Here is a 24,959-nt window from a genome sequence, read left to right as displayed (position 1 = left end):
TCAGGCAGTCATCTTTATATGTTTCATTAGAACACCACTAGACAAAAGTTCCATCATCATCTCCTTGGCCAATGCAGATTTGTGATCACTGAATATCACTTTCATCCAATCATCTACACTCCAAGATTGCTTCTCTTTAGCCCATTGTAACCTTGTTTTCTCTGTTTAGGTGTTAGTGCTGGTTTTCGCTCAACTTTTCTATACATAAATCCCATTTCATTCAGCCGATTGCTTACAGTTCTGTCAAACATTTACTCCTGTTTCCACCCGTTTTCTATTTTCAAGGCATATCGCTTTTGTTTTCTATTCTGACGCTTTGACGTCTTCCTTGGTCTACCCGTATGTTTTCCTTTTATAACCTTCCCATTTTGTTTATACTTGCACCAGATTTTAGACACAGCTGACTGGGAACAACAGACACCTTTTTCCCCACTCCGTCTTAGATTTCCTTCTTGAAGGAGTTTTATAATCCTTCCCATTATTTCAATTGACAACTCTCTTGTTGGAGCCATGTTTCCTTTCCAAAAGTCCAAGGTTAAAGTCTGTAAGCACTCTGTTTTAGCTGCAGACTAATTTACATTTTTAGACTTGTGCTGGTATTTGTTTTAGAAATGCAAATTGCAAGGTGATTCCATAATTTTTTCCTCTACTTGACCTGGAAAAAAATATGCCATTAATTAAAATTATTTCATGTAATTTGTTTGAGGTATATTTTATGAAGCTAGAAAGTTCAGCTATTAAACAATAATTGTTTTGCGTCATATCTGTGATTTGTTAAGAAGTAAAAACAAAACAAAACCAGGTGAACATCCTCCAAGTGTGCAATTCCATCATTTTTGCCAGGGGTTGTAGCATAAAAATTGAATACCAGATTAGGCCTTTTTGTGGTTTCTGCAAGTGTTAATATAAAATTAGAGTGTTGATAAAGTGTAAACGGACCACCAGGTGTATATTACAGGTAAGACTAGTCTGTAATCCTGTTCAATTAGCAAAGCCAGGAAGAAATGTTTCTCAAGAAATGCGTTAGATTTATTTTTGTTAGCAATGACAATGAAATGCTTGTGTCTGCTCTCTAGAACTGAAATAAATGTGAAATACTGAATGACTCAAACAAGCCAGAATAAACAAACAATCCTATTAGGAGCAGTGATGCAGGAATTAATCTTGGTCTCAGCAATGAAAGGAAAAGTAGTTTTATGTAATTTTTGGTTGCTCCACCAGTCTTCTCCTCTCTGAAGTCCGCCCATCCTGCTTCATTTGCTGTCCAGATCATCTTAGCCCTGCTTTTGCTTCTTCAGGTAACGCGCACGCTGAGACAGGCCCATGTTCATGACATACTTGGTGAGCAGTTGCGCAGGAAGCAGAGAAGTGGTCACCCAACCCTGCAGAAGTTAAAACACAATGCTAGCTTTATTCAAGATTTTGTCAGCTTTCTTATTCAATGAAATTCGTAGTTAGCATGTTCTCATGGATGCTGCAGTAGGAAATGAAAGATAAATTATAACAAATAAAATAAAGTGTTAAAAAAAAAAAAAAAAAAAAAAACCACAACATTTCCATAATCCTACACAGAGACTGTGCAAGACTCTGTGGCACACTGGAACAAAATAACAATATGCATTAAAATAGGAAATATAAATGCTCTGGTTCAGACATGAACAGTGGACATAGGTGTTTTTTGTTTTTTTACATATGCATGAGGTGTGGTATTGTGCAACTTGTGCAAAATGCAGAGAGAATGTGCACACATTATCCATCCACAAATCAAAACTACCTTCATTACAATCACAAGGCTATCGATTTGTACAGTCCGATCCATAAGTATTTGGACATTGACAATTTATGTAATTTCGCCTTTGTACACCACCACGATGAATTTGAAATTAAGCAATCAAGATGTGATTGAAGTGTAGACTTTCAGCTTTAATTCAAAGGCTTTAACAAAAATACTGCATCAACTGTTTAGGAATTGCAACTATTTTTACAGATCCCCTCCATTTTCACAGGCTCAAAAGTAATTAGACAACTGACACAAGTTTCATGGCCAGGTCTGACGTGTTTCCTCGTTATTTCATGGCCAATTAAGGAAAGAAAAGGTCTGGACTTGATTCCAAGCGTTGAATATGTATTTAGTAGCTGTTCATGGGAACTCTATATTTGGTCCAAAGAGGTGTCGATTCAAGTGAAGGATTCCATCGTTAGGCTGAAAATAAATAAAATAGACCTATCAGAAAGATAGCAGAAACTTTAGGAGTGGCTGAATCAACAATTTGGTACATTCTTTGAAAGAAGGAATGCACTGGCAAGCTCAGAAACACCAAAAGGCCTGGAAGGCCAAAGTGGATGATCGCAGAATTCTTTCCTTGTTGAAGGAAAAACCCCATTCAAAACATCTAGCCAAGTCAAGAACACTCTGGAGGAGGCAGACGCATCATTGTCCAAGCCTAAAATCAAGAGGCACCTTCATGAATGTAAATAAATACGGTTTACCTCAAGATGCAAACCACTGGTAACACTCAACAGAATGGCCAGATTAGACTTTGGTTTATTTATTTAAAAAATAAAACCTGACCAGTTCTGATGCAAGATTGACTTGATGGGAATAGTATAGAGGAGGAAAGGAGGGGCTCATGATCCAAAGCATACCCCGTCATCTGCCAAACATGGAGGAGAAAGTGTTATGGTATGGGCATGTATAGCTGCCAATGGAACTGGGTCACTGGTGTTTTTGCATGCTTTTCACGTATTGAAGACAAAACTGAAGGCAGAAAGACCCACAAACAAGCAGCAACTGAAGGCAGCTGAGGTAATGGCCTGGCAAAGCATCTCAAGGGAGCAACCTCAGCATTCAGTGATGTCCATGGGTTCCAGATTTTAGGATTTTCATCAAAGTATTAAAAAATAATAAAATATAAAATAATAAAATATTTATGATATGTTCATTTGTCCAATTACTTTTGAGCCCGACCACAAAAACGGTTGTAATTCCTGAACAGTTAATGCAATAGTTTGTATTATAATTATATTATATTATTATATTGTATTATAATTATATTATATTATAAAACCCCATGAATTAAAACTGAAAGTCTACACTTCAATCAAGTCTTCATTTCAAATCCATTCTGGTGGTGTACAGAAACAAAATTACAAAAATTGTGTCGCTGTCCAAATATTTATGGACCTGACTGTTCATACTAGATCTGAGCTCAATAGCTCAGTACAACAGCATTCTGTCCACTGAGACAGCATCTTCAAAAGAGACTGAAATCGAGATTGTGTCAAGGTCCTGTGAAGGTCAGCTCAGGTTCTCACCATGATGGCATGAGGCAGATAGCCGTTCGTTTGACTCTGAAGACCCACAGTGCTCAGCTGCGACGCCACGTAGGTCTCCGGAGTGGGAATGTCCAGAGACGCTCGCTTGATCTTACTCAGCTTGGTGGTAACGTAGAAGGGCAACACGCTCTAGATCGGAATGAACGTTATATGTTAATAACCAAAAAAAAAAAAAAGTGACCTTTGATCCTCCCTGCATTTGTTTTTCCACTTTTTGTCCTCAATCTGATCAAAATTCCCACCCAGCAGTCAGCTGTCCCTCCTCCTCCTCGCCTCCCCCACAAAATCATACAACCAACCCCGGGAAGATGAAAGCCGACATGTGCCCTCTGAAATGAATCTTTTTGAACTGCTGATCATGCGGTGTCACAGGGCAGCATAACACACACAGAGGAAAGCTCTATCTGACCTGTTCTGCATACCTGATCTCACAGACATCCACGATTGACTAGTGTCGCTGTGATTGACAGGGGAGAGAGAGTAGGTCCCTCCCAGCCAGAGGGATGCTCCTTTGATGATGGAGGAACACTCTTCTGTTAGCTCCTGGGTTTTTTTTTTTTTTTTAAATCTGTATTTTTGGTGTTTTTTCTCTTACCTGGATGATAATGCCCTTGCTTCTGTACTCCGCATCCAGTCCACGAGAGAAGAAATTCACAAAAGCCTGATGAAAAGTAGTTGAAAGGCAATTTAATAAGGCAAAGTTTTAATTGAAACGAATAGTCAAATGATAAAAAATGAAAAGAGTGAGCAACGGCTTAACAAAATTTCCCCACTCAAAATTGTGTGGTCGGAAACATTAAAAGTGTCAGAGACAATTAAACTCTGAAATTGAGCAAAACCAGCTCAAGGAAATTAGTGCTCGTGTGAGAAGGTGAAAAAGAGGGTGTTAATGAACAGAAGAAACACAAAACCTTTCAAAGACAAGGGCTAAAACTCTCAAGACTTGCATAAATAAGCTTTATAGTCCTATCCATTATGGTTCATTTTTCTTTTTGTCCTTTGTTCATTTCCTTACTCCATCCATCGAAAGTAAATCCCAGTGTTCAGTGGACCTGACAAGTGCAGGTGACAAACTGCTGCTGTTCATTGCTCTGCAAGAGGGCGTTTGTCCAAAAAAGGCCAGTGGGGACAGCCTCAATGACATCACACGCTGTGTGTGTGTTGCTAAGATACACTGAAGTAGGAGACAGTCTGGCCGGCTTTGACTACTGCATGATTTTTCATACATTCACTCAACAAGCCATGAATTGTTGCTTAAAACTACAGCCATCTGATGTACAGCACTGATGGCGTTTAAAGTCAGGCAAAATTTGATTTGAAGGCTAGAAACCGTTTGTGATTAAGCTGCCCACACAAATACAATGCATGAATACATTTGAATGAATACATATTCAAGAGACGTGTATGCTGCCGAGTTGTCCAATCAAATCAGTGCTCATTTTTTTCTTGTAAGAACTGAATGTGCACAGTGCAGCACAGTGACATTTACATAATGACTTATGATTGGACATAATTGACTGATTTTTATATCGACTTTTAGTGGTAGAAATACCCAGCTGACTACACAACTTATAGCAAATTTGTCTCGTCTTTGTCAATGATGAATACAGTTGTGCTCATAAACCTACAAAATGTTCATTTTATTATTATTTTTTTTTAATAAGATGGATTACAATTGCATTTATTTTATTTTTTTTTTATTTTGTACTGCCATGAAGAAGCTATTTCACATAACAGATCTATACATATAGTCCACAAGACACAACGATAACTGAATTTACGCAAATGAACCAGTTCCAAAGTTTACATATGCTTTATTCTTAATCCCGTGTGTGTTACCTGGATGATCGACGACTGTGTTTATGTTTTGTGATGGTTGTTCATGAGTCCCTTGTTTGTCCTGAGCAGTTAAACTGCCCATTGTTATTCAGAGAAATCCTTCAGATTCTTTGCTTTCCCAGCATTTTCTGCATATTTGACCCCTTTCCAACAGTGACGATATATGAATTTAAGATCCATCTTTTCACAGTGAGGACAAATGAGGGACTCGTACATAATGATTTAAAAATCGCAAACAATGAATGCAAACATTCACTGATGCTCAAGAAAGCAAAACAATACATTAAGAACCAGGGGATGTAAACTTTTGAACAGGACGATTGGTGCAAATTGTCTTCAGGGAAACATGTAACTTCTGAAGGGCAGTACTAAATTAACAAAATAATAGCTTTAAACAACAATAACAAATTACACCAATCATCCTGTTCAAAAGTTTACACCCCCTTGGCTCTTAATGTATCGTGTTGTATTCTTGAGCATCAGTGAATGCTTGCACCTTTTGTAATAGTTGTGTTCGAGTCCCTCAGTCGTCCTCAGTGTGAAAAGATGGAGTTTTCTGCTTGGCATGGATTCTTGATTAAAAAAAATTAAAAAAAAAAAAAAAAACACTATACAATTAAAATAAAATTAATAGTAATATTGTGCAGTCCAGGTCAAACAATTAAAACAGCATTACAAGCAAGCACTTTAAAAATAAATTAAAAATTTTTTTGAAAGATGAGTTTGTCTGCAAAATACACTTCCTTCCACATCTGTTCTTTTTTTTCTTCCTTTCACTACATATTGCAGGAGAATTAATGCCCTGTGTCAAATAGCTTCATTTATGTAAATCAGCTTCACTCTTGCTCCAACAGTGAAATAAACAAGTTCCAACATTTTAAAGATGCTTAGAATTGTATTTTTTTAATTGGGAGCATGTAAATTTATTGGATCTTTTCGGAATCTGAAAGCTGACACATGTACTGTATATATTTGAATGGTATGCTTGTCACATTAAGTAAAGTCAGTTTTTCTCTGGTGTATTTAATACATCTGTATTTATACCTAATTTTTCCTTTGTTTTGAACTTGCTGGGGGTACGATTTCATGTTTTAAGATATCAGAACCTTAAATATTCAAATCTCAAACATTTTATGTAAATTAGGTCAAAAATAAATCCAGCCGGGATTCCCGGGGAAAAGTAGATGCTTTCAAAGTGGCCAAGTATCTGTGATAATTGGCGTTTAGTGGCCACAACTGCTGTTTATTATTTTCTACGGACAAAATAATGAATTCTGCTGTGCTTAGTTATAGTACATTGGTGAACTAACCTACTTATGTTGGAGATGGGTGATATAAATAGTGAACATTCACAAAATTCAGTTGTAAGGAATGGGACAGAATTTTTAAGGCTGTATTTGAGGTCTGGAAAATGCCAACTTATCCATGAGTCTGTGCTAAGATGCAGTGCACATGCATTTTTGGACCAAAATAGGTTTGTTTGGGTGTCAACAGTGTGCAAAAAAATTTAAAATATCTCATTTTCTGCTGCATTTTTTTAAACAACACACCAAAACCACTGCAGTGACTATCTTCATACTTGGACATGTCTGTGCACACAAATTAATTCTCCGAAAAGCCAAGTTTTCGGTAAGGCGTCGGATGACCTCATACATATTTCTATGGCAAAAAGAGAGCACTCTGGGTATGGATGAATATGATGAGACCTTGACCCGAGCTCTGCACCACCGCACGCTGCAGGTTTGATGAAGATTTGAGCTCTTGTCTTGGGCACGGGTTTCAGTTTCCTCTGCGCTAACACACTTGGTTTAACTCAAAAATGGTTTCTTAATTAGCGGGATGAATTAAATAATTGAATTAGTTAAAAGTTCGAAATTGAATTAAGTTTTGTACAGCACACAAAGTAAAATGGTAAGCATTGAGCTGTGAGTCTGAAGGATTCTCCACGGCCTTCATGGTTAGTTAAGCTAGAACGGAGAATGGGAACGGAGACCATGGAGGTGCAAAGTAAATTCGAAATGGCTTTACTTTTTTTTACACCACTCCACACAAAGATTGAAAAATCAAACACCATATCACTATCTGTGACATTGTTTTTTTTAGGGTTTTTTGTGGATCTTTTGCTCAGCACAGGGCTTACGAAGCAGGTGTTTGACAGACTGGAGCAGGTGAGGAATTGAGAGAGTGAACTTGCCTTAGAGGACGAGTAGAGAGTGAGGAGTGGAACGGGGTACATGCCGCTCGCAGAGGCAACGTTCAGGATAACTCCTTTAGACCTGGAATGAAACATGGCACACAGCAGAGATTTGTAGTCTGTGCGAATCAGCTTATATTCATGCATTTTTTATTAGCATCAGAGCTCTCTGACTAGTGCTCGTTCCAAACAGGAGAAATGAGCAAACTAGATAAGCTTTTTATTATGCTTTACTATTGATTTCATTCTTCTTCTTTTTTTTTTTAAATCATTACTAAGCTCTTGAAATCTTCAAAAGCTGTTAGTGTTCTACACAACAGGTTTTGCTTGAACATAGAGACACTTTTAAATGGCCCCGTCTAACCACTGCCTACGCACACGGCAGCTCAGCACCCTCTTGTGGTAACATAGCAGACTAACAACAAGTTACATTCCCCTTAGCCAACATTACTTTTTTTTTTTTTTAACTGTTGTGCAGTGATTAAGAATTTATTAGATTTCTACAAGTCTTCCAAAAGCCAAACCACACTTCATTCCTATGTGGCCTAAAAGCAATCAAGTGCACATATCTTATATTTCCGTTCTAATCTGGTGATAGATTAAGTTATTTTTTTATCCTGTGTGTCAGCACAAACTGAACTTTTCACCATTTCTGCCAGGTATTGAACGAATTCAAAAATAAAAACTGTTCTACATTGTACTACAAAATCAATTAAAACTTTGTGCTTTGCGATCTTATCTCTATGTACGAGTCTGTACTCATTCACACCTTACATATGACTGGATGGATTGGACCAGATGCAGTAATTTAAAAAAAAAATGTGTACTGAACATGGTGGCTGTGATGCAATGAATAAAAAGGGTCCAATTTCAAGTAATAACTCACCTCTCAACCATTCTGGGCAGCACGAGCCGAGTCATCTGCAGTAAGAAGGTGGAGGAGATGAGAAATGAAGCACACAGTTTGCATGAAATGACAGGAATTAGGCAAGTGTATAGAAGAAAAGCTTTAGCTCAGCTGCAGTACATACAGTACAGTAGACTACTCCATGAACTATGAGCTACAGTAAAGAATGGTTAGTTGAGTGCTTTAACAATTCTGCTTTTTGTGGCCCAAAGGTGGCAGCAGAGACCATTTCTTTCAATACTACACTTCAATGAGTTCATACAATGAGATAAATCTGTGGATTTATATATAGTGCTATGATGTACACAGGTTTTTCCTTGGTCTCTTAAACAGCATTCACCAGTAGGGTTACCGGTCATCATTACTGAAAACAAATCCTTTGGCTCGGGTTAATGTCTGTGTAGAGTTTCACATGTTCTCCCTATGCCCACGTGGCTTTCCATCCACCTCCCAAAGCACATCGCTGGCTACACTAAATTCCAGCTAGGTGTGAATGTGTGTGTGAATGCGTGTGTGCATGGTGCGCGGTGCCTCACACCCAGTGTTCCCAGGGTACACTGTAGTCAAAACTGCCATCGTGGAGTCAAAGACATGTCCAAGACCAGGACTAGCCGAGATCAAGTGAGGACTGAATCTTAAGTGGGTCGAGTCAAAATCAAGACATCTCATTTATACATCTGAGCAGTTGCGGGTTGAGGGCCTTGCTCAAAGGCCCAACAGTGCGAATACAAATAGCAATAAAACCAAGTCAGTTCAGAAAACATGTTCGGACTCGAGTCCGACAGCCCTAGACTCGGGATCCACCACAACCCTGACCAAGATCCAGTGCTTACTGAAGATGGATAAGTGGATGAAAAACAAGACAATACAAAACAAACTATACTTTTTCATTGCCAACACTAAATAACCTGCTGCTGAATCAGACTTGTGAAGTGCTCTGAACATGCAATTGTGCATAATTTTCACAAACATTGCTGTTGTTATGTGAAAACACTGACATTTAAGACTAAATATAACTATAAATCTCAAGGAAAAGTAATTCCTGCAGGGAATAATTTATCATGTTTATTATAAAAGAACTTATTATTGCTGCAAATTGCATTTTTCAGCCATTTTTATTGATTTTATTCCTTTTTTTTTTTTTTTTTTTTTTAAATGATTTCGTTTCAGCATGGCAGTATTTAACATGTTATCAGAATCAAAGTTAACATGTTCATGACCCAACCAGTCTTCAGTCAGCGTCACAGGATTAATCACAGAGAATACCGAAGAGAAGTGATACTCACCTGGCAAACCGAGGTGATGTTGATGTTGATCATGTTGTTGACGAACTGTAATAAAGACACAGCGGGTTTATTTAGGAACGATTTCAACAGGTGCGGCTCATCCGCAGAGGCAGGTGAGGCAGAGCCCAGCCAGATTTATTGGCTAATCAACAAATGTAAATTTTCTTAAAGTCCTCATTCATAATTCTATACGTTTTAAATTCGATTGAAATATTAATTACCAACGGTTTTAATAAATGTTCCTGTTTGACACATACAAGTCATTTATTTGGTCACCTATCTAGATGTTGCTCGATTGTGGGGCAGCATGCTCAGCCCCCCATTTAGAGTTATTCCACCTAGTGGTAGAGCTGGGTGATATCGATATAATAATAAATACTGTGATAACTGATTAAGTGATAGACGTTTCTGAGATATCGTTGGTATGGTGATGCATTTTTAATCATTACCAATGAAAATGGTACTGAATTGATGGTGTTTATTTGATGTCTTTTGTTTTTTTTTTTTTACTTAATCTTCTTTGTATTTCTAGGCATTAAAGAAAAGTATTGTCAAACTCAGTTTACTGTATTTTGGTTTATTTTACTACTGTTTTGCATACAGTTTGTTAGATAAATGATATATCATGATAGGCATCGTGTAGTTTAGAGATGTCCTCAAGTATCTTGGTGTGATAGTTTTGCCCTACCTAGTGGTCTAAAAATTGGAACTACAATAAGAGCTAAGAGAGGCCCCTTGGGGCAGGAATCACTCTGCCCCATGTTCGATCCCTGAACGTTTTGTTTAACAGTGAGGGAGGAGCACAGAACACGATGGGCATCTTCTTACTATCACTTCTGTGCTTCTCTCACACACTGACAATGATGACGAGAAACATGCCTGCTGTCCTGAACACAGCTGAGCAAAGGTGCTTCTTCAACCTCTCAAAACGAGTGTGCTGGTTGACTTCATGTTGTTGACTGTCAACTGCATATTACAAGGTTGCTTTACAAAATAGCCCATAGCATTTTTCAAGTATGGTCCCCTCTCAGCTTAAATTTTGGTTGAGGCTGTTGTGATTAATGTCGTCCTGCCCCACCAACATCTACCGTCAAGAGCCGCTCCTGGATTTCAATATCAACACATCGGTCCAGACTTTATGGCGAAAAAAATCAACCACAGTGCATTTCAATCTATTAACCCTACATAAAACCCATCACTACTTACATTATCGAGATTTGGAATGTTGAGAAAAAACTCGGGGTAAGAGTAGGACACGCCAACGTTGTTCACTGTAAGAAAAACAGATCAAATTAAAGACAAGAAAACAGATCAGACGTACGAGATGTGCTCGCATCCAGTAGGAGGCAGCAAACACTAGCATAAGGCCAGTGTTCATTAAAGAAACAGTCCTACTGTACTCGAAATATCCACTAGTTTAGAAAAAGAGACACCAGTTACAGAGTCCACGCCTAGAACATTTTGTTCCAGAAGCCCAAGTGACATTACAGGAACACGATAACAACCAGTGAAATACACAAGCTTCCAACCGACTGGCTGGTTGGTAAAATGCAATCACGCACTCAAACACACACACACACACACACACAACCTACCCAAGATCCCAATTTCAAGGCCAGCTAGTCCAGATTCAATCTTGGAATAGATATCCACCGATCCAAAGTCTGCAGAGATGGTTTTGGTCTCAACGTTGTACTTGCTCTCTGAAAGATAACAGAGACGTGAAAATGTGAAAACCATGAACATACAGCAACAGGAAATGACAGTGGCGTCAGAAAAACGATAAGGAGAAGTCAGCGAAGGACGAGTGAGGACAAAGCTGCAGTGTGTGTAGACAACTACAAGAAATCCACCGTGCTACAATCATCCATTCAAGCTTCAGGAATGTTTGCAGGTCGTCGACTACATTTCCTCAGATGATATTAAAATTCTTTAGAGAAGAACATGAGTGGACACAGGAAGTGGGCCGAGCTGTGGCATAGCTGCTCCGTTCTATCAAAGGCAGATAATGAATAAACAAATTGTTTAACAAAATAGAAGGAGCAAGTGAGAAGTTGGGAGAGTGGGAGGGGGGGAAAAAAAAAAAAAAAAAAAAAAAAAAAAAAGACAGGACAAGAATGAAACTGAAACAGAAGACATCAGGAGAGGGAGAAAGGGACAGGGAGAGGGCAGGAGAGAGGGAGGGAAACCGAGGAAGAGCAAGCATAAAAGCAAGAGTAATAAAGAGAGAAAGAAAAGGTTAAAAAAAAAAAAGAAGAAGATTGGGAAGAATAGGGAGCAAGAGAGGAGGAGAGGGTGAGAGGTTGGAAAGAGAAAAAGGAAACTGGGGAAAATTAATAGAAGAAGTGGAATAAAAAGGAATTAAACAAGAGACAAGGAGTGAGAGTGAGAGACAGAAGAAAGAAAGAGAAAGAGAAAAATAGATAGGAAAGAGACTGAATGGTTGGGAAAAAAGTGAGAAGTAAATGGAAAACAAAACAAATGGGGGAACAACACAAAATAGTGAAAGGAGGATAAAGCGTGAGTGAAAGAGAGATGGAGGAGAGAGGTTGAGAGAGAGAAAGAAAAGACGTCTGAGAGAAAGAAAGAAAGCAAGAACAAAAGAAAGAAATGCATTAGGAGAGATGGCAGATGAGAAGAGAGAGAGAGAGAAAGAGAGAGAGGGGAACAAGCTTCCATACACTCCATTCATCTCTGCCCAGACTCGCTGCTCTTCCCAGAAGACGCTGTCCTGCTTCATTCATAAAGATGTGCAGTAACAGGTGAACTGGAGCGACTCAGTCAGCACACAGGCAATTAAAAACATGACCCCCCCCCCACCAAAAAAAAAAAAGAAAAAAGAAATGAAAAAGAAAAAACCTCTCTGTTCAGATTTTACATTTTCAAAAAGCCCTAAAAATGTTCATCACGAGCAGCTAAACTTCAGATGTCCAGTTAACTTCAGCCCAATCATTTTTTTGGCGTCTGAAGAAAACCCGGTTTGTACACCTGTGCCTGAGCAGGAGGAGGAGTCACGTTAAACCAAGCTCCTCCCACACATCATAGAAAACAATACTCCTACATAACATCCTACAATACAGCACTCTTATTCGTGTTTAATCTGGAACATGTAAGAGACTAAAACTTATGTGAAATGTACGTCAAATGAATCCAGTCAAATGTCTACAGCCATGTTTCCTACTGATGTGTGGAAAATAAATCCATTTGCTCTGGCGCCCCACAAGACATATCCCAGGATGCACCTCCATCTGCGATTGTCCCTCAGTGTTGCAGCAGCCAGGCAACTCTGCTGGCACCGAGCCTGTCTTTCAGCGCCACGCTAAAAATAACCCGCTTCATTAACATCGAAACTCATTCAGCAGAGGGAGACACTCACTGCCTCGCACGCAGGAGCAGCGCTTTCCCGCCATCACAATTCACACGCGCGCTCCCTCTCGCACAGACGGGCGGGCGCGCTCCCTCTCGCACAGACGGGCGGGCGCGCTCCCTCTCGCACAGACGGGCGGGCGCGCTCCCTCTCGCACAGACGGGCGGGCGCGCTCCCTCTCGCACAGACGGGCGGGCGCGCTCCCTCTCGCACAGACGGGCGGGCGCGCTCCCTCTCGCACAGACGGGCGGGCGCGCTCCCTCTCGCACAGACGGGCGGGCGCGCTCCCTCTCGCACAGACGGGCGGGCGCGCTCCCTCTCGCACAGACGGGCGGGCGCGCTCCCTCTCGCACAGACGGGCGGGCGCGCTCCCTCTCGCACAGACGGGCGGGCGCGCTCCCTCTCGCACAGACGGGCGGGCGCGCTCCCTCTCGCACAGACGGGCGGGCGCGCTCCCTCTCGCACAGACGGGCGGGCGCGCTCCCTCTCGCACAGACGGGCGGGTGTATTGACTCGACGCCAAAACTTCTGCATCGTAAAATTTACTTCCGGTGTAAATTTTTAGCAGCGCAGATATAAGAGATTATAAACTGCAGTTTTGTCATCATTCCACACAAGAGACATCTTTACACACTGCACGAAATCGATGTGTTTTTCCGCCCTCTTTTGATTGGCAGGATATAATCGGCCCTGATCATCGGATGTTTTGAGCTATGGCCGATAGCGGATAGCGGGAAAATGAGCCTTTATCGACCGATACATCGGTACATCTCTAATTATGACATATTTTCCTCTGCGTTTTCTCCTCAGATACACTAGTGGGGTTGCGCAGGTGCACATCTAAAGACCAATTTTGTTCTAGAATTTTATGTTAGGTCAAATTATTCAGAAACATAACACATTTTCTACTCTTATGATGATAGACAGCCAATCTCGGCCCTGTGAAAGAGTCTCCACAATTAGCTCACAGATATCCGAATTGGTTGGCCAAAAGCACTGAGAAAAATCAGATGTTATTTTATTACGTTGCCTATATTTCCAAGAGGTTTCTTGGAAAACCTGCACTGGCTATCTGATTATTCAATCGCTGTCAAGTTACATATTAAGAATCCCTGGAAACCAGTCGTTCCACTCGAGCCATGGGTAATTGAAAAATTTTCCTGTGATCAAGTACACAAAAAAACAACAACTAACAACTCAAACAGAAAGAGCAAAATGTGGAAATAGTATATGTTTAGATTTATTTTACTTTAATTGTGACAATGTGCAAAGGCAGGCTCCAGAGTAATAAAACTCAATGATCACTGGATAACATCACAATGATCATTATAATTTAATAGCATATACCTCACCAGCCACTTTATTAGGAACACTTGTACACTTATACAGTTACCTAATCAGCTGATCGTGTAGCAGCAACACAATGCATAAAATCATGCAGATACAAGACAAGAGCTTCAGTTAAATGCTCACATCAAACATCAGAAGAAGAAAAATATGATCTCTGTGACTTTGATCGTGACATGGTTGTTGGTGCCAGACGGGCTGGTTTGAGTATTTCAGAAACTGCTGATCTCCTGAGATTTTCATGTCCAACAGACTTGGTGTGAAAAACTAAAAACACTGAGTGAGCAGTAGGTTCCTACAACAGTAGTGAGAATCAGAATGCACAACACACCAAATCTTGAGGTGGATGCAGCAGAAGACTACATCGGGTTCCACCCCTGTCAGCCAAGAACAGGAATCTAAGGCTACAGTCAGCACAGGTTCAACAAAACTGGACTGTTGAAGACCAAATGATGTTTTCCCAATCTCCCAAATCTGTGCAGTTTCAGCACCATGGACAGAGTCCACCTCTGCTGTAGTCAAAGTCTACAGTGGCACGGTCCAATTCACTGAAGTCAGATCGTTTCTCCATTCTGATGTTTGATGTGAAGCTCTTGACTTCAGCATGATTTTATGCAATGCACTGTGGCCACCTGATTAGCCGATTGAATAACTGCATGAATGAGCAGATGTACAGGCGGTCCTAATAAACTGGCTGGTGAATGTATTTTATCATATTTTATCATAACAGGCTTTGATAGTAGGCCACTGTTTTTTTAACACTCTGAAAGTGTGCAGGATTTTTACAGAAGTTGGTTCTAGTGCACACAAACGGGATCAGCGAATACAACATGAATAAAAGGAAAGATGTAGTGAACATAGACTCAGAGGACCAGAAAGCACGTACCGATGGCTTTAGACACATCATCCAGCTTCTCCTGAGTACGGCTGATGAGGACGATGGCGAAGCCTCGCCGTGCAAGCTGAGATGTGGAAGAAACACAACCAACCAGACATGGCACATTATAGTGAATATTTATAGTGTTCGTGAAAAATCTAAAAAGTACAAAATTTTCAATCGTCTGTAAGCATGGTAGTAATAATAGTCATTCCAATGTCTGATCTAAATATACACAGAACTTAAGTATATAAGTTATTACATACATACATACATACATACATACATACATACATACATACATATCAGAAATAAAAGAAGTATAATAGGAATGATTTGACTATAGAATGAATATGGAATAAACACACATTAAAGTGACCTTGATGTAGTACTAAATCCGTAGTTGGTGTTAAAGTTGGTCAAAGCAGGAGACGAGATTTACAAATGAGCAGTGATGTTGAAAGCGTGTATACTATAAGTGGTATGTGTTTTAGAGCGGAGTCCTCCGCTGATCTCTCACTAAGACCTCTCCACTGATGACTCATTGTGATTTCTGTGAAGGGAGACGGGGAGAGGAAAAAAGAAAAAGAAAGAAAGAAAGAAAGAAAGAAAGGAAAGAAAGGAAAAAAAAAAAAAAAAAAAAAAAAAGACACACTGGAATCTTACCTCCTCCGCGTAGGCTTTTCCGATTCCATCGGTGGCCCCGGTTATGACTAGGAGTTGAGAAACGGAAAGAAAGATTAGTTAGAGAAATGGTACATTAACTTCTTAGAGCATGAGACAGACCCACCACCAGCATGGAAAATCCACTACAACAGCATGGTTTCCTTTCATAATGCTATTGCAAGTGACATTTAGTTTGATGAAGGAGACCATATTACGTCTATGGACGTAATAAATTACAGCACACACCCACACACGTCCATGCAACCCTAATGACAACATGAAGTGTTATGTTCATTACGTAGATTCCCCTGAAGAACTGAACTTGGATTGGGAGAATTACACGCTAACAACAGGACAGCGAGTGTGTTCCTCGGCCATTCTTGCTCAGTCGTCCTTGCTTTACCAAGACAACAGTGGCTATTTTAAGCCATTTGCTCCATCACCCCCTCTCACAGCTCACCTCTTCGTAAAAATAGCTGGAAGCGAGGCATGTAAAAAGACAGGCTGAAGATGCACTGTATATATAGAAAGAGCAAGAAAAGCTCCAATTCATGCCCGACCTCGCCCGTCGCCTTGGCGTCGAGGGCACGGCCTTCATGTCACCCTCCTTGACCTTGGCATGGCTCGTGTCAAAGGAGGCAGAGTTCTGATTAAAGATTCACGTGAGCGCTCTGCTTCCACTGGAGTAGCAGAGGAGAGAGTGTGGAAAAGGAGGGAGGGAGAGAGGGATGACGAACAACAAGACAGCACAAGGGTGGGGTGAGTGAGGACTGATGCTGGGGGCAGCTAAAAATAGAAAGAAAGAGTGAAAGGCAAGCAGCAAGTGGAGAGTACAGTCGAGAAGGGTGGTGACACACAGCTAGAGGCGAGGGAAATTTCTGCATGCTTTGTTATTTTTCGGTACGGAACAAACAAACAAAATAAATAAATAAAATCTCCAAGCGTCTTCTGATGAGGTCAAGATGCAGAGGAAATTGGTCAAATTGCTTCTGTTATAACTTAATTGTGTAAAACTGTGATGAATATTCATGTCAATGTGTGGCATCGTGTTCACCTGTTCATTGACCGTGTGCTGTCATAACTCATTACTCTGATTGAGGTTTATTTTAGTTTTCGCAGCCAAGATACAGACCATCACAGAGCGAATCTACACACTCACATCAGTGTAGATCTGCAGAGGAGTCAAAAGCAAACCAACAAACAAATGAGAAGGGGATCTGACTCCGATTCATTTTCCAAATTTATTCATTTATTAATTTTGGCAAGGAGAGAGACGAGTTAAAATATTTTATATAGCAAGTTTGAAAAAAATAAATAAATAAATTGTTTTCATAGTGCTTCTGTGCCCTTCACTGGTTTACCCATTATTTTACCTCATACTAATTTGCATGCCTGAAAGACCCTTAAAATATACTTGAAACATTAAAGAGTTATTATGAAAAACTAGTTCGGACATTTGACCTTGCTGTGACCTTGATCGCGATTGGATCAGTTCATGTGCTGGTTACAATGATGATGCCATATAAATTATACAAACATTCAATCATATTCTCGAGATATTGGGCAAAAATATCTAGGATGGATTTGCACACAAATGGATGGACTTACAGAAGAATGGATAGAAATTTACAAATTTTAAAGACGCAAAATTGTAACATCAAATCAGCTGCTTCCAGTTTGTGTGTTATAATAGAAAAAACACATTTTTAAAAATTTAAAAACATTAAAAAGATATTGAAATTTATATTAACATATCGCCCAGCCCTTTGCCACACTCGTTCCCAAATCCACAAACTAACAGCGATAACCTACAAGCTTGGTCAATAGTCAAAACACAAGAAATCACCAGTTCCTTTCATAATAGTTTCTATTTTATTGTCATACTTGATTGGGTCACTCATTTTCCCAATCCACGCAATAAAAATAGAAGTATGGTGTAATAGTACATCCTCAGACCCTGAATTGCCACCAATGCAGGAAAAATGTGATTTAGCACAGCTCAAGGCAATGAAAATATAAAAAATTATTGGTTGAAACAAGTCAATATCAGCTGAGTGAAATCTAGAGAGGAATCTAGTCAACTCCAGCATTATCTCTGAAGAGTGAGGACGCCCCCTCTCAGCGCACATCGCTGCTGCCGCAAAATAGTCTGAGGGCTAAAAAAAGAATGGGGGATTAAAAATACCAGGCAGGCACTGCAGCCTCGTCTGGAACGGCTGCAGCGCTTGAATACCAACGAGGCTCGGCATCACACTCTACACATCTTCCCCTTGCTTGTGCACACAATGCAGGCTACAGCCCGGGTATCGCCTCCCGCATCAGCTGCAAACGGGTATCCCGCTGCATCTGCGCAGGCTTTACTGCCACTGCAGTAAAACATGCTGTGCATACTGACTGACAGGGACTGTTAAGATTGAAGAATGAAGCTGTGCCAGGCAAGGCAACAGCGGTGTGCATTCATTGCCCAGACAATACCATTCACAAAGAAATGCAACAGTGAATGAATCTATTTTTTTTTTACAGCCCATGCCCTCACTGTCCACTGATGCATGAACGATTCCAGCCCTTTCCACGAAGGACAGTGCTGTGACAAATATAGCCTCATCGACAGGTTATATATATATATAAAAAAAAAAAAAAAAAAACTACGTGTGCCATCCACGTGGATTCCGTTTTCTCCTCCGACACGATCCTCCCCTTTCTAACTCCTAACAAAAACTTTGGGAGGGGGTGTGGGGTGCCATCCTTCGCTGTCCCTGTATGTTTGCTGTGTTATGTAATGGTGGGAGCTGTTCATTGGATGCCGCGGTCGCGGTTTCAAAGGGTCCCCTGGGCCGTGGCTCACGCTAACATTCTGCTTTAAATAGCATGGGATGCCACGTGCCTCTCTCGACGGCTTTATTCGTTCACATCAACGGTGCTCTTCAAAAGCAGGGGTTTAAAATTAGCTGCTCTAAAAATAGCTAGAGATGCATTCAAGTTTTCCCCTGAGGCGAGGTATTTTCAGAAAGGGGGGACAGAATCGTGTGAATGTCTTCTTAGCTCAAGAATGCAGTACGGTTCATACTGCATCAGTTCCTAAATATCTATTAATGAAGCATTCATAAGATCTTGCACAGGAACGTCATAAATGGACAGAAAATGAACACGTGCTCTTAATACATTATTTTTAAAATAACTGAATGGAAAATGGACGGAAGATCTCAACGAAAACGCATTTTAATCTATAAAAATATTTTTGCTAAACAAATGGAAAGGAAAAATTTCAGCATCAACACATGAGAGTGTAGACCTGAGGGGGAATTTAAAAAATAAATAAATAAATACACCTTTTTTGATCTAAAACAAGTCCCATCCTGTCCCCTTCCCAACAACCTTTTGCTGCACATCACAGCTATATACCTTGGTCTTACCCATTGTTATGATTGACTAAGGGAATTTGGCCTATGTCTTACCTCATATTTATACCCCAGTGAAACAGGATGTCATGGTTGAACAATTACCTGTTCCTAGTCACGGAGGTGTACTTAAAAAAAATTTAAAATATCAGTGGGAATATACTTCAAATATAATTTTCTCATATGAATTCATAGGGGTGCAAATAATTGTTACACACCTATATTTAATAAAGATATTTTTGAATAAACCTGTGTTGTGTTTGCAATTGTTTGATATCCATGAGAGCAGAGTACTTTTGTGATTTTTTTTTTTAAACAAAATATCAAAAGTTTAAACATTAAAAACTCATTTTCACAGCCTTCTTTGCTCATATTTACCAACAGTGCCAATATTAATGGAGGGAACTTTATATGGCAAACTGCATAGAGAATAGGACGACAGGATGGCCAGACTGCCTCCAATTAGTCCAAATGCTGGATCCAGAAAATCCAGAAGCCCTTAGACCTAAAAATTGATCCAGAATCTAACTAAGATCCAAGGAGCCATAGCAAGACAGCTCATGTATTTTTAACCTCTAGAGTAGCTTGCTGTAATCCCTGGCCATGTGCCAATTAGTCCAAATTACCACCAGAATCTTAACAAGAACTACAAATACATTAGTCCCATCCTCTCCTGTGTATATTGTTTACCCATTTTGATATACAAAAGTTCAACATGGCTAAACCTGCCAGTACTCAAGTACATCGTAGCATGTAGCATAATCCACATTGCCCTCTATGGTCCCTAAAGGCAGGTATGTTCTCTCTCATCACAGTAGTCTATATTGCAACTAAACTATAAAATAGCCATCCTTCCAATGCTCAGGATACTCACACATGCTTGGTATAAAAAATTGGTGTTTAAGCAAGAAAATATTTGACTTCCTGTTGGAAGAGAGGTAGAAATGGTGGACCAAGGGCATACAGAGGGTTTGAACAATTCAGGTCAGGTTCTCAGGTTTCCTCTCAAAACAATGCTTGTAGCTGAAATGGTTGTGTGTGCATGGTGCCCTTCGATGGCATGGCATCCCTTCCAAGGTGAATTCCCATCCAGTGTTTCCAGGATAGACACCAATAAATGAATGAATATTGGTGCTGTCTCCGCTTTATTCATATGCGATCCCTTGAGTTTGTTAACAATAGAATAGACAGTTCTAGTTAGAAAACACAACAATAAAGAATTGTTTCTTTTACTCAAACAGTTGAGGCCTATGAGGCCTAGTGTTAAGTTTGTGCAGTTTGTGTCTAAAAAAGAAGTCTTCTAATGACATTACCGAGAGCAAAGTGAGAGTAAAAGAGAGAGCAGGGAGTGTGTGTGTGTATTCATGCAGGGACAGCAGGGGAGAAGCACACATTGTTTTAAGACTGGGAGGAGAAATGGGGAATAAAGCAGCTCAGCTGAATGGGACGATATGCAAGAACGGGAGGCTGGGGCACGTGGCAATGAGGGTGCACATCACGAGAGATCCACGTGGCCAATCACAACACTGCCTTCAATCAACCAATTATAGCCTGCAATTTCAGATGCCTTCATTCACAAACGAGGAAACATGAACAGAAAAGGGAATTCACACATCAAGGGAAACTGTCAGGAAAGGGCTATGAATAGCGCTGCTTGTTTTTTTTTTGCTAAGTGTGTGAACCCTCTGCTCGCTTTCTGACTTTCATATGTACTACTCAGACCTACAGGCAGGGGTCTCGATGTACAGGCCATGTGTTAATAAATGAAAGCCCATAAAGCATTCACAGATCAGCAGGAAAACAGCCTGAACTTGTTGTACAAGAACATATTCTGGCCAAATTTCACATCTTATATAGGATCTTGTCTCTGTACGTATAATCCAGTATAACTGCACTAGAGCACAACTGAAATATAAGATCTTATAATATTTTAATCATATCAGACTGTGTACAAATGTTTCCTCGACAGGGCAGTGTTGCCTTTGCATATTATGCGAACAACCATCGTTTCTGCCGTATCCATTATGTAAAATCCAGCAGCTCCGTATAACTGGTGTTGAATTTTTTTTTAAGGCACCAGCACCTCTGTGGCCTTACTGCCAAATAAAAGGAAGAAAGGAACCTGGTTATTATTCGTCTGTCAGGGAGAATGCAAGCTAGTCTAGCTAGTCTGGTTCATAAAATAAAAAATGTTTTCAGTGCAACTGACAAAATGTGTTTACTATTACAGCGCTCACCCACCCCTAATAACACAGTATCAGAGCTTTGACACCACCCCCGAATACAAGTACATGAGCAGGGTATCGGACTGATATCCGATACCAGTATTGATAGGGACGCATCCCTCAATCATTCCATTACTATACACATTTAGGTTTATAAAACGTTAACCAATTTAGCTAAATTACGCTGAAGATAGGAGAAGAAAACCTGTTTGAATTAAAAGAATATAACTTTTCATTATTAAAGCGATACATCTATTGCTCTGTTCATGTTCCTGCAGATTCCAGTCCATCTTGGCAAGTCTCTGTGCAAACCTCAGGTCCTGCATAGCCACAGTTCTCAAAGTGGAGTCGATGGACCCCCAGGGGTCTGTGAAGCACAGCCCCCTAAAAAAAATAATAATAATGCATCCACTGGGCAAATCACTCACACAGTATAATCTGCATGCTGATTAGGTGCAGGCAAATATTATCATACTTATAATAACTGTGAGAAACTGTTATCACATCACAATATTCACACATTCATTTGTCTTCAGTAACAGTTTTATCCTGGTCAAGGTTGTAGTGGATCCAAGACCCAATCCTGGGAACACAGGGTCTGAGGCAGGAATATACCCTTGATGGGACTTCAGAGCATCACAGGACACCATGCACACACACCTTCACACACTCATTTCACCCCTGGGGGCAATTTAGAGTTGCCACTTACCTACCAGCATGCTTTTGGGAGGTGGCAGGAAACCAGATGAAACCCACATGGACACAGGGAGAACAGGCACAGAAAACCCAAACAGATATCGCAGTAGAATTGCTACACATTCATTTCATTACTGATCGATTCTTCCTTAGTTGGAATTGACAGCTGCCGTGTTTTTTCTTTCATAGAACCCTCATCCCCGAACAGAATTGCACTGCTTTCTCCGAAAAGCCCAAAATAAGGAAACAGTTAAGGACGAGAAACTATTCACTTTCCTGATTGGGCCACACATTCAATCTTTAAATTCCAGTGATCATCTCTCGAGTGAACTTCAGTCAACCTGGAAATGACTCAAATATGAGTTATGAGATGGTGATAGGGCTGGGCGATATGACACAAATATCATATCACGATACTTGAGGACATGTCTATGATTTACAATGCGCCTCACGATTTATAATTTAGCTAACAAACTGTCTGCGAAACACTAGTAAAATAAAAAAAAAAAAAAAAAAAAAAGCATTGAAGCGAGTTTGACAAAAATTTTCCTTAATGCCTCCAAAGACAAACATTTTTTTTTTTAAATAGCATAAAAATCAACGGCATCCATTCAGTACCATTTAATTCTCCGAATCTCAGAAGTGTATGGCATAATCATTTATCACGATATCGATATTATAACTACATATCGCCCAGCCATACACAGTGATACATCTCACTATATCAATCACCAACGACATGTTAAGAATCTGATACGTTTTAGATTGGATAACTACAGTACACCAGTGTTTTGGGTATGCAAGTGTGTGACTTTGAAAGCATGCTGTCGGTAAAGGTTGCCGTGTATGAAGATCTGATTTGACAGCATACAATGAAAAATGCTTGCGCAAACAGCATTAATGATGATCTTTTCACCAGAGTTGTGGCTGGCACCATGAAGCGGACTTTTGAACTTCCACACGGTGGCACTTTGCTGAACTGTAGCGGGAGGAGATCATGAAGTGATCCTGCTGAAAGCCTGTCTCATGGAGTTAGAACAATAATTCACATTTCAACTATATGCAATGTCAGTAGAGGTGGGGAGAGGGAGAGAGAGAGATGGTGCTTTAAATAAATAAATAAATAAATAAATAAATAAATAAACAAACAAACAAACAAACAAACAAACAAACAAACATATATTTACACTTTTATTTGATTCCCACCATTTTCATTAAGAAACACCAGATTCACAGAGGGTTCAGGTCAAGGTCTCATCTTGAACAACTTTTCAGTTCATACCATCCTTACCGCTTAACACATCCAGGATAAACCAAAGGAAGGAAGAAATGTTTATTTGTTTGTTTGTTTGTTTGTTTGTTTGCTTTATGTTTTTAAAGAAGAACCTGAGAAGTAGAATCACTTCCAACATGATTGCAGACTCATAACCAGCAGAACATGACAGTAGATTAATGATTAAACTATATTATATTCCCTGTGCTGTATGTAGTGTATCAATACACCTGTTTACTTACCTGCCCATTTCCCGAGTTTGGAGGCTTTTATTAGGTTCCCGTTGCCCAGGACCCACACCCGGAGGCCGTTAAAGAGTCGGTACAGAGTGCACAGAGACACCCAGGCCACTGTCACAGCACCTACCCAAAACAAGAGTACTTTAACCTGCTTCAAAATATCAGCCGCCTCCATAGTTACAGCCTGCACGTCTAAGTGTTTCTAATAAACTCCAGCTTTTAGCTAATCTCTGTTCACCACGCAATAAAACTGGCAAGCTTTCAGCTTAAATGTGAGGCTGAATCCGAAATACCTCTCTCCTCGCTATATATGTGAACTATATAGACTACAAGAGTAATGGCTTTTGTTCCCTATCAAGTGCACTATATTTCTAATAGGAATTTGTTTGGGGTTCAGCCTTCACAACGTTGACTTCCGCATTAGCGCCTGTTTCTGTGTGGCGTGGTGCTGATCTCGAGCTCTGATTGGGTCGTGGTTATGTCAATCAAACTCGAGTTTCAGAGGCGGGTCTGGCCTGGAAGCAGTACCTCGAAAATTAAATGGACAGAATGACGTTAAAAAAGGCAAATCAATAGGTAGCAATAAAGAACAGGTTACTTTTTGAAAGTGACATTTTGTTTAGATTAGTTTGTTAAACAACGTTTTTCTATTTTAATGCTTTCTGAGGGATTAAAACAGTGACTAGACAGGCCTATGCTATATCCTGGCCTGTGACATAGAAACAGTGACTAATCTTCAGTATGTAATTAGTTCAGTATAAAGTTCAGTATCGTGAAATATTTTCGATATTTTTATTAGACAGCTCTGCATACATGCCAATTATCTTTGTGCTGATTACAGCTTTTGATTTGTCATAAAAGCCAAGTGATCATGTCATTTATTTTGAAAGTACTTAGATATGCAAACTTAACATGTATTATAATCACAGTTGGGGGAAAAACAAGCACTGAAAGTTTGGTGTGATATAATTTTATTCATTTAAAAAAAAAAAAATCCTGCCTAAAACTGCCTATATAAAATGTAGAATTTAAATCAAGTACACGCGGGCATGTAGATGCTCATTGTGTGGCTTGTAAATAAGTCTGTTGCTCTAAGAATAACCATAAACCAAACCTTAGACCTAACCATTTCAGGAAATATCTCATGGCTGTAGCACGTAGAGTAAACACTGTACTGTAGAATGCAGCAGAAGGACATGCTATGTGAACCTTCCAACTTGGCTTTAATGCATATTTGTCCTCACAGGTGTAGACATGCACAGTACACATCTTGCTCAACATGCTGAAAAACTCAGGGCATTTTTCACAT

At 39.9% G+C, this 24,959-nt stretch overlaps 1 protein-coding gene and 1 long non-coding RNA gene across 3 annotated transcripts; both read right to left on the bottom strand.

Moving 5' to 3' along the window:
• Window positions 1-1,007: 1,007 nt before the first annotated feature.
• On the bottom strand, window positions 1,008-23,993 carry hsd17b12b (hydroxysteroid (17-beta) dehydrogenase 12b). Of its 2 annotated transcripts, XM_053616954.1 has the most exons (11): window positions 23,654-23,985; window positions 15,820-15,866; window positions 15,163-15,238; window positions 11,158-11,265; window positions 10,769-10,833; window positions 9,563-9,607; window positions 8,256-8,290; window positions 7,370-7,451; window positions 3,932-3,997; window positions 3,316-3,465; window positions 1,008-1,382 (listed from the first exon to the last, which is right to left on the bottom strand). In XM_053616954.1, the coding sequence occupies exons 1-11, from the start codon at window positions 23,823-23,825 to the stop codon at window positions 1,275-1,277; spliced, it is 954 nt and encodes a 317-aa protein (XP_053472929.1). In that variant the 5' UTR covers window positions 23,826-23,985; the 3' UTR covers window positions 1,008-1,274. The 2 variants fall into 2 exon arrangements, with proteins under 2 accessions (XP_053472929.1, XP_053472930.1); XM_053616955.1 differs by lacking the exon at window positions 11,158-11,265 and having other exon boundaries at window positions 23,654-23,993.
• LOC128602862 (uncharacterized) lies at window positions 16,706-23,157 on the bottom strand. Its single transcript, XR_008384906.1, has 2 exons — window positions 22,152-23,157; window positions 16,706-21,826 (listed from the first exon to the last, which is right to left on the bottom strand). It is a non-coding gene; the product is annotated as an uncharacterized LOC128602862 (long non-coding RNA).
• Window positions 23,994-24,959: the final 966 nt, after the last annotated feature.

Source organism: Ictalurus furcatus, chromosome 27 (genome assembly GCF_023375685.1).
Source record: "Ictalurus furcatus strain D&B chromosome 27, Billie_1.0, whole genome shotgun sequence".
Taxonomy (NCBI): Eukaryota; Metazoa; Chordata; class Actinopteri; order Siluriformes; family Ictaluridae; genus Ictalurus; species Ictalurus furcatus.
This window is presented reverse-complemented; position numbering and strand designations above follow the sequence as displayed.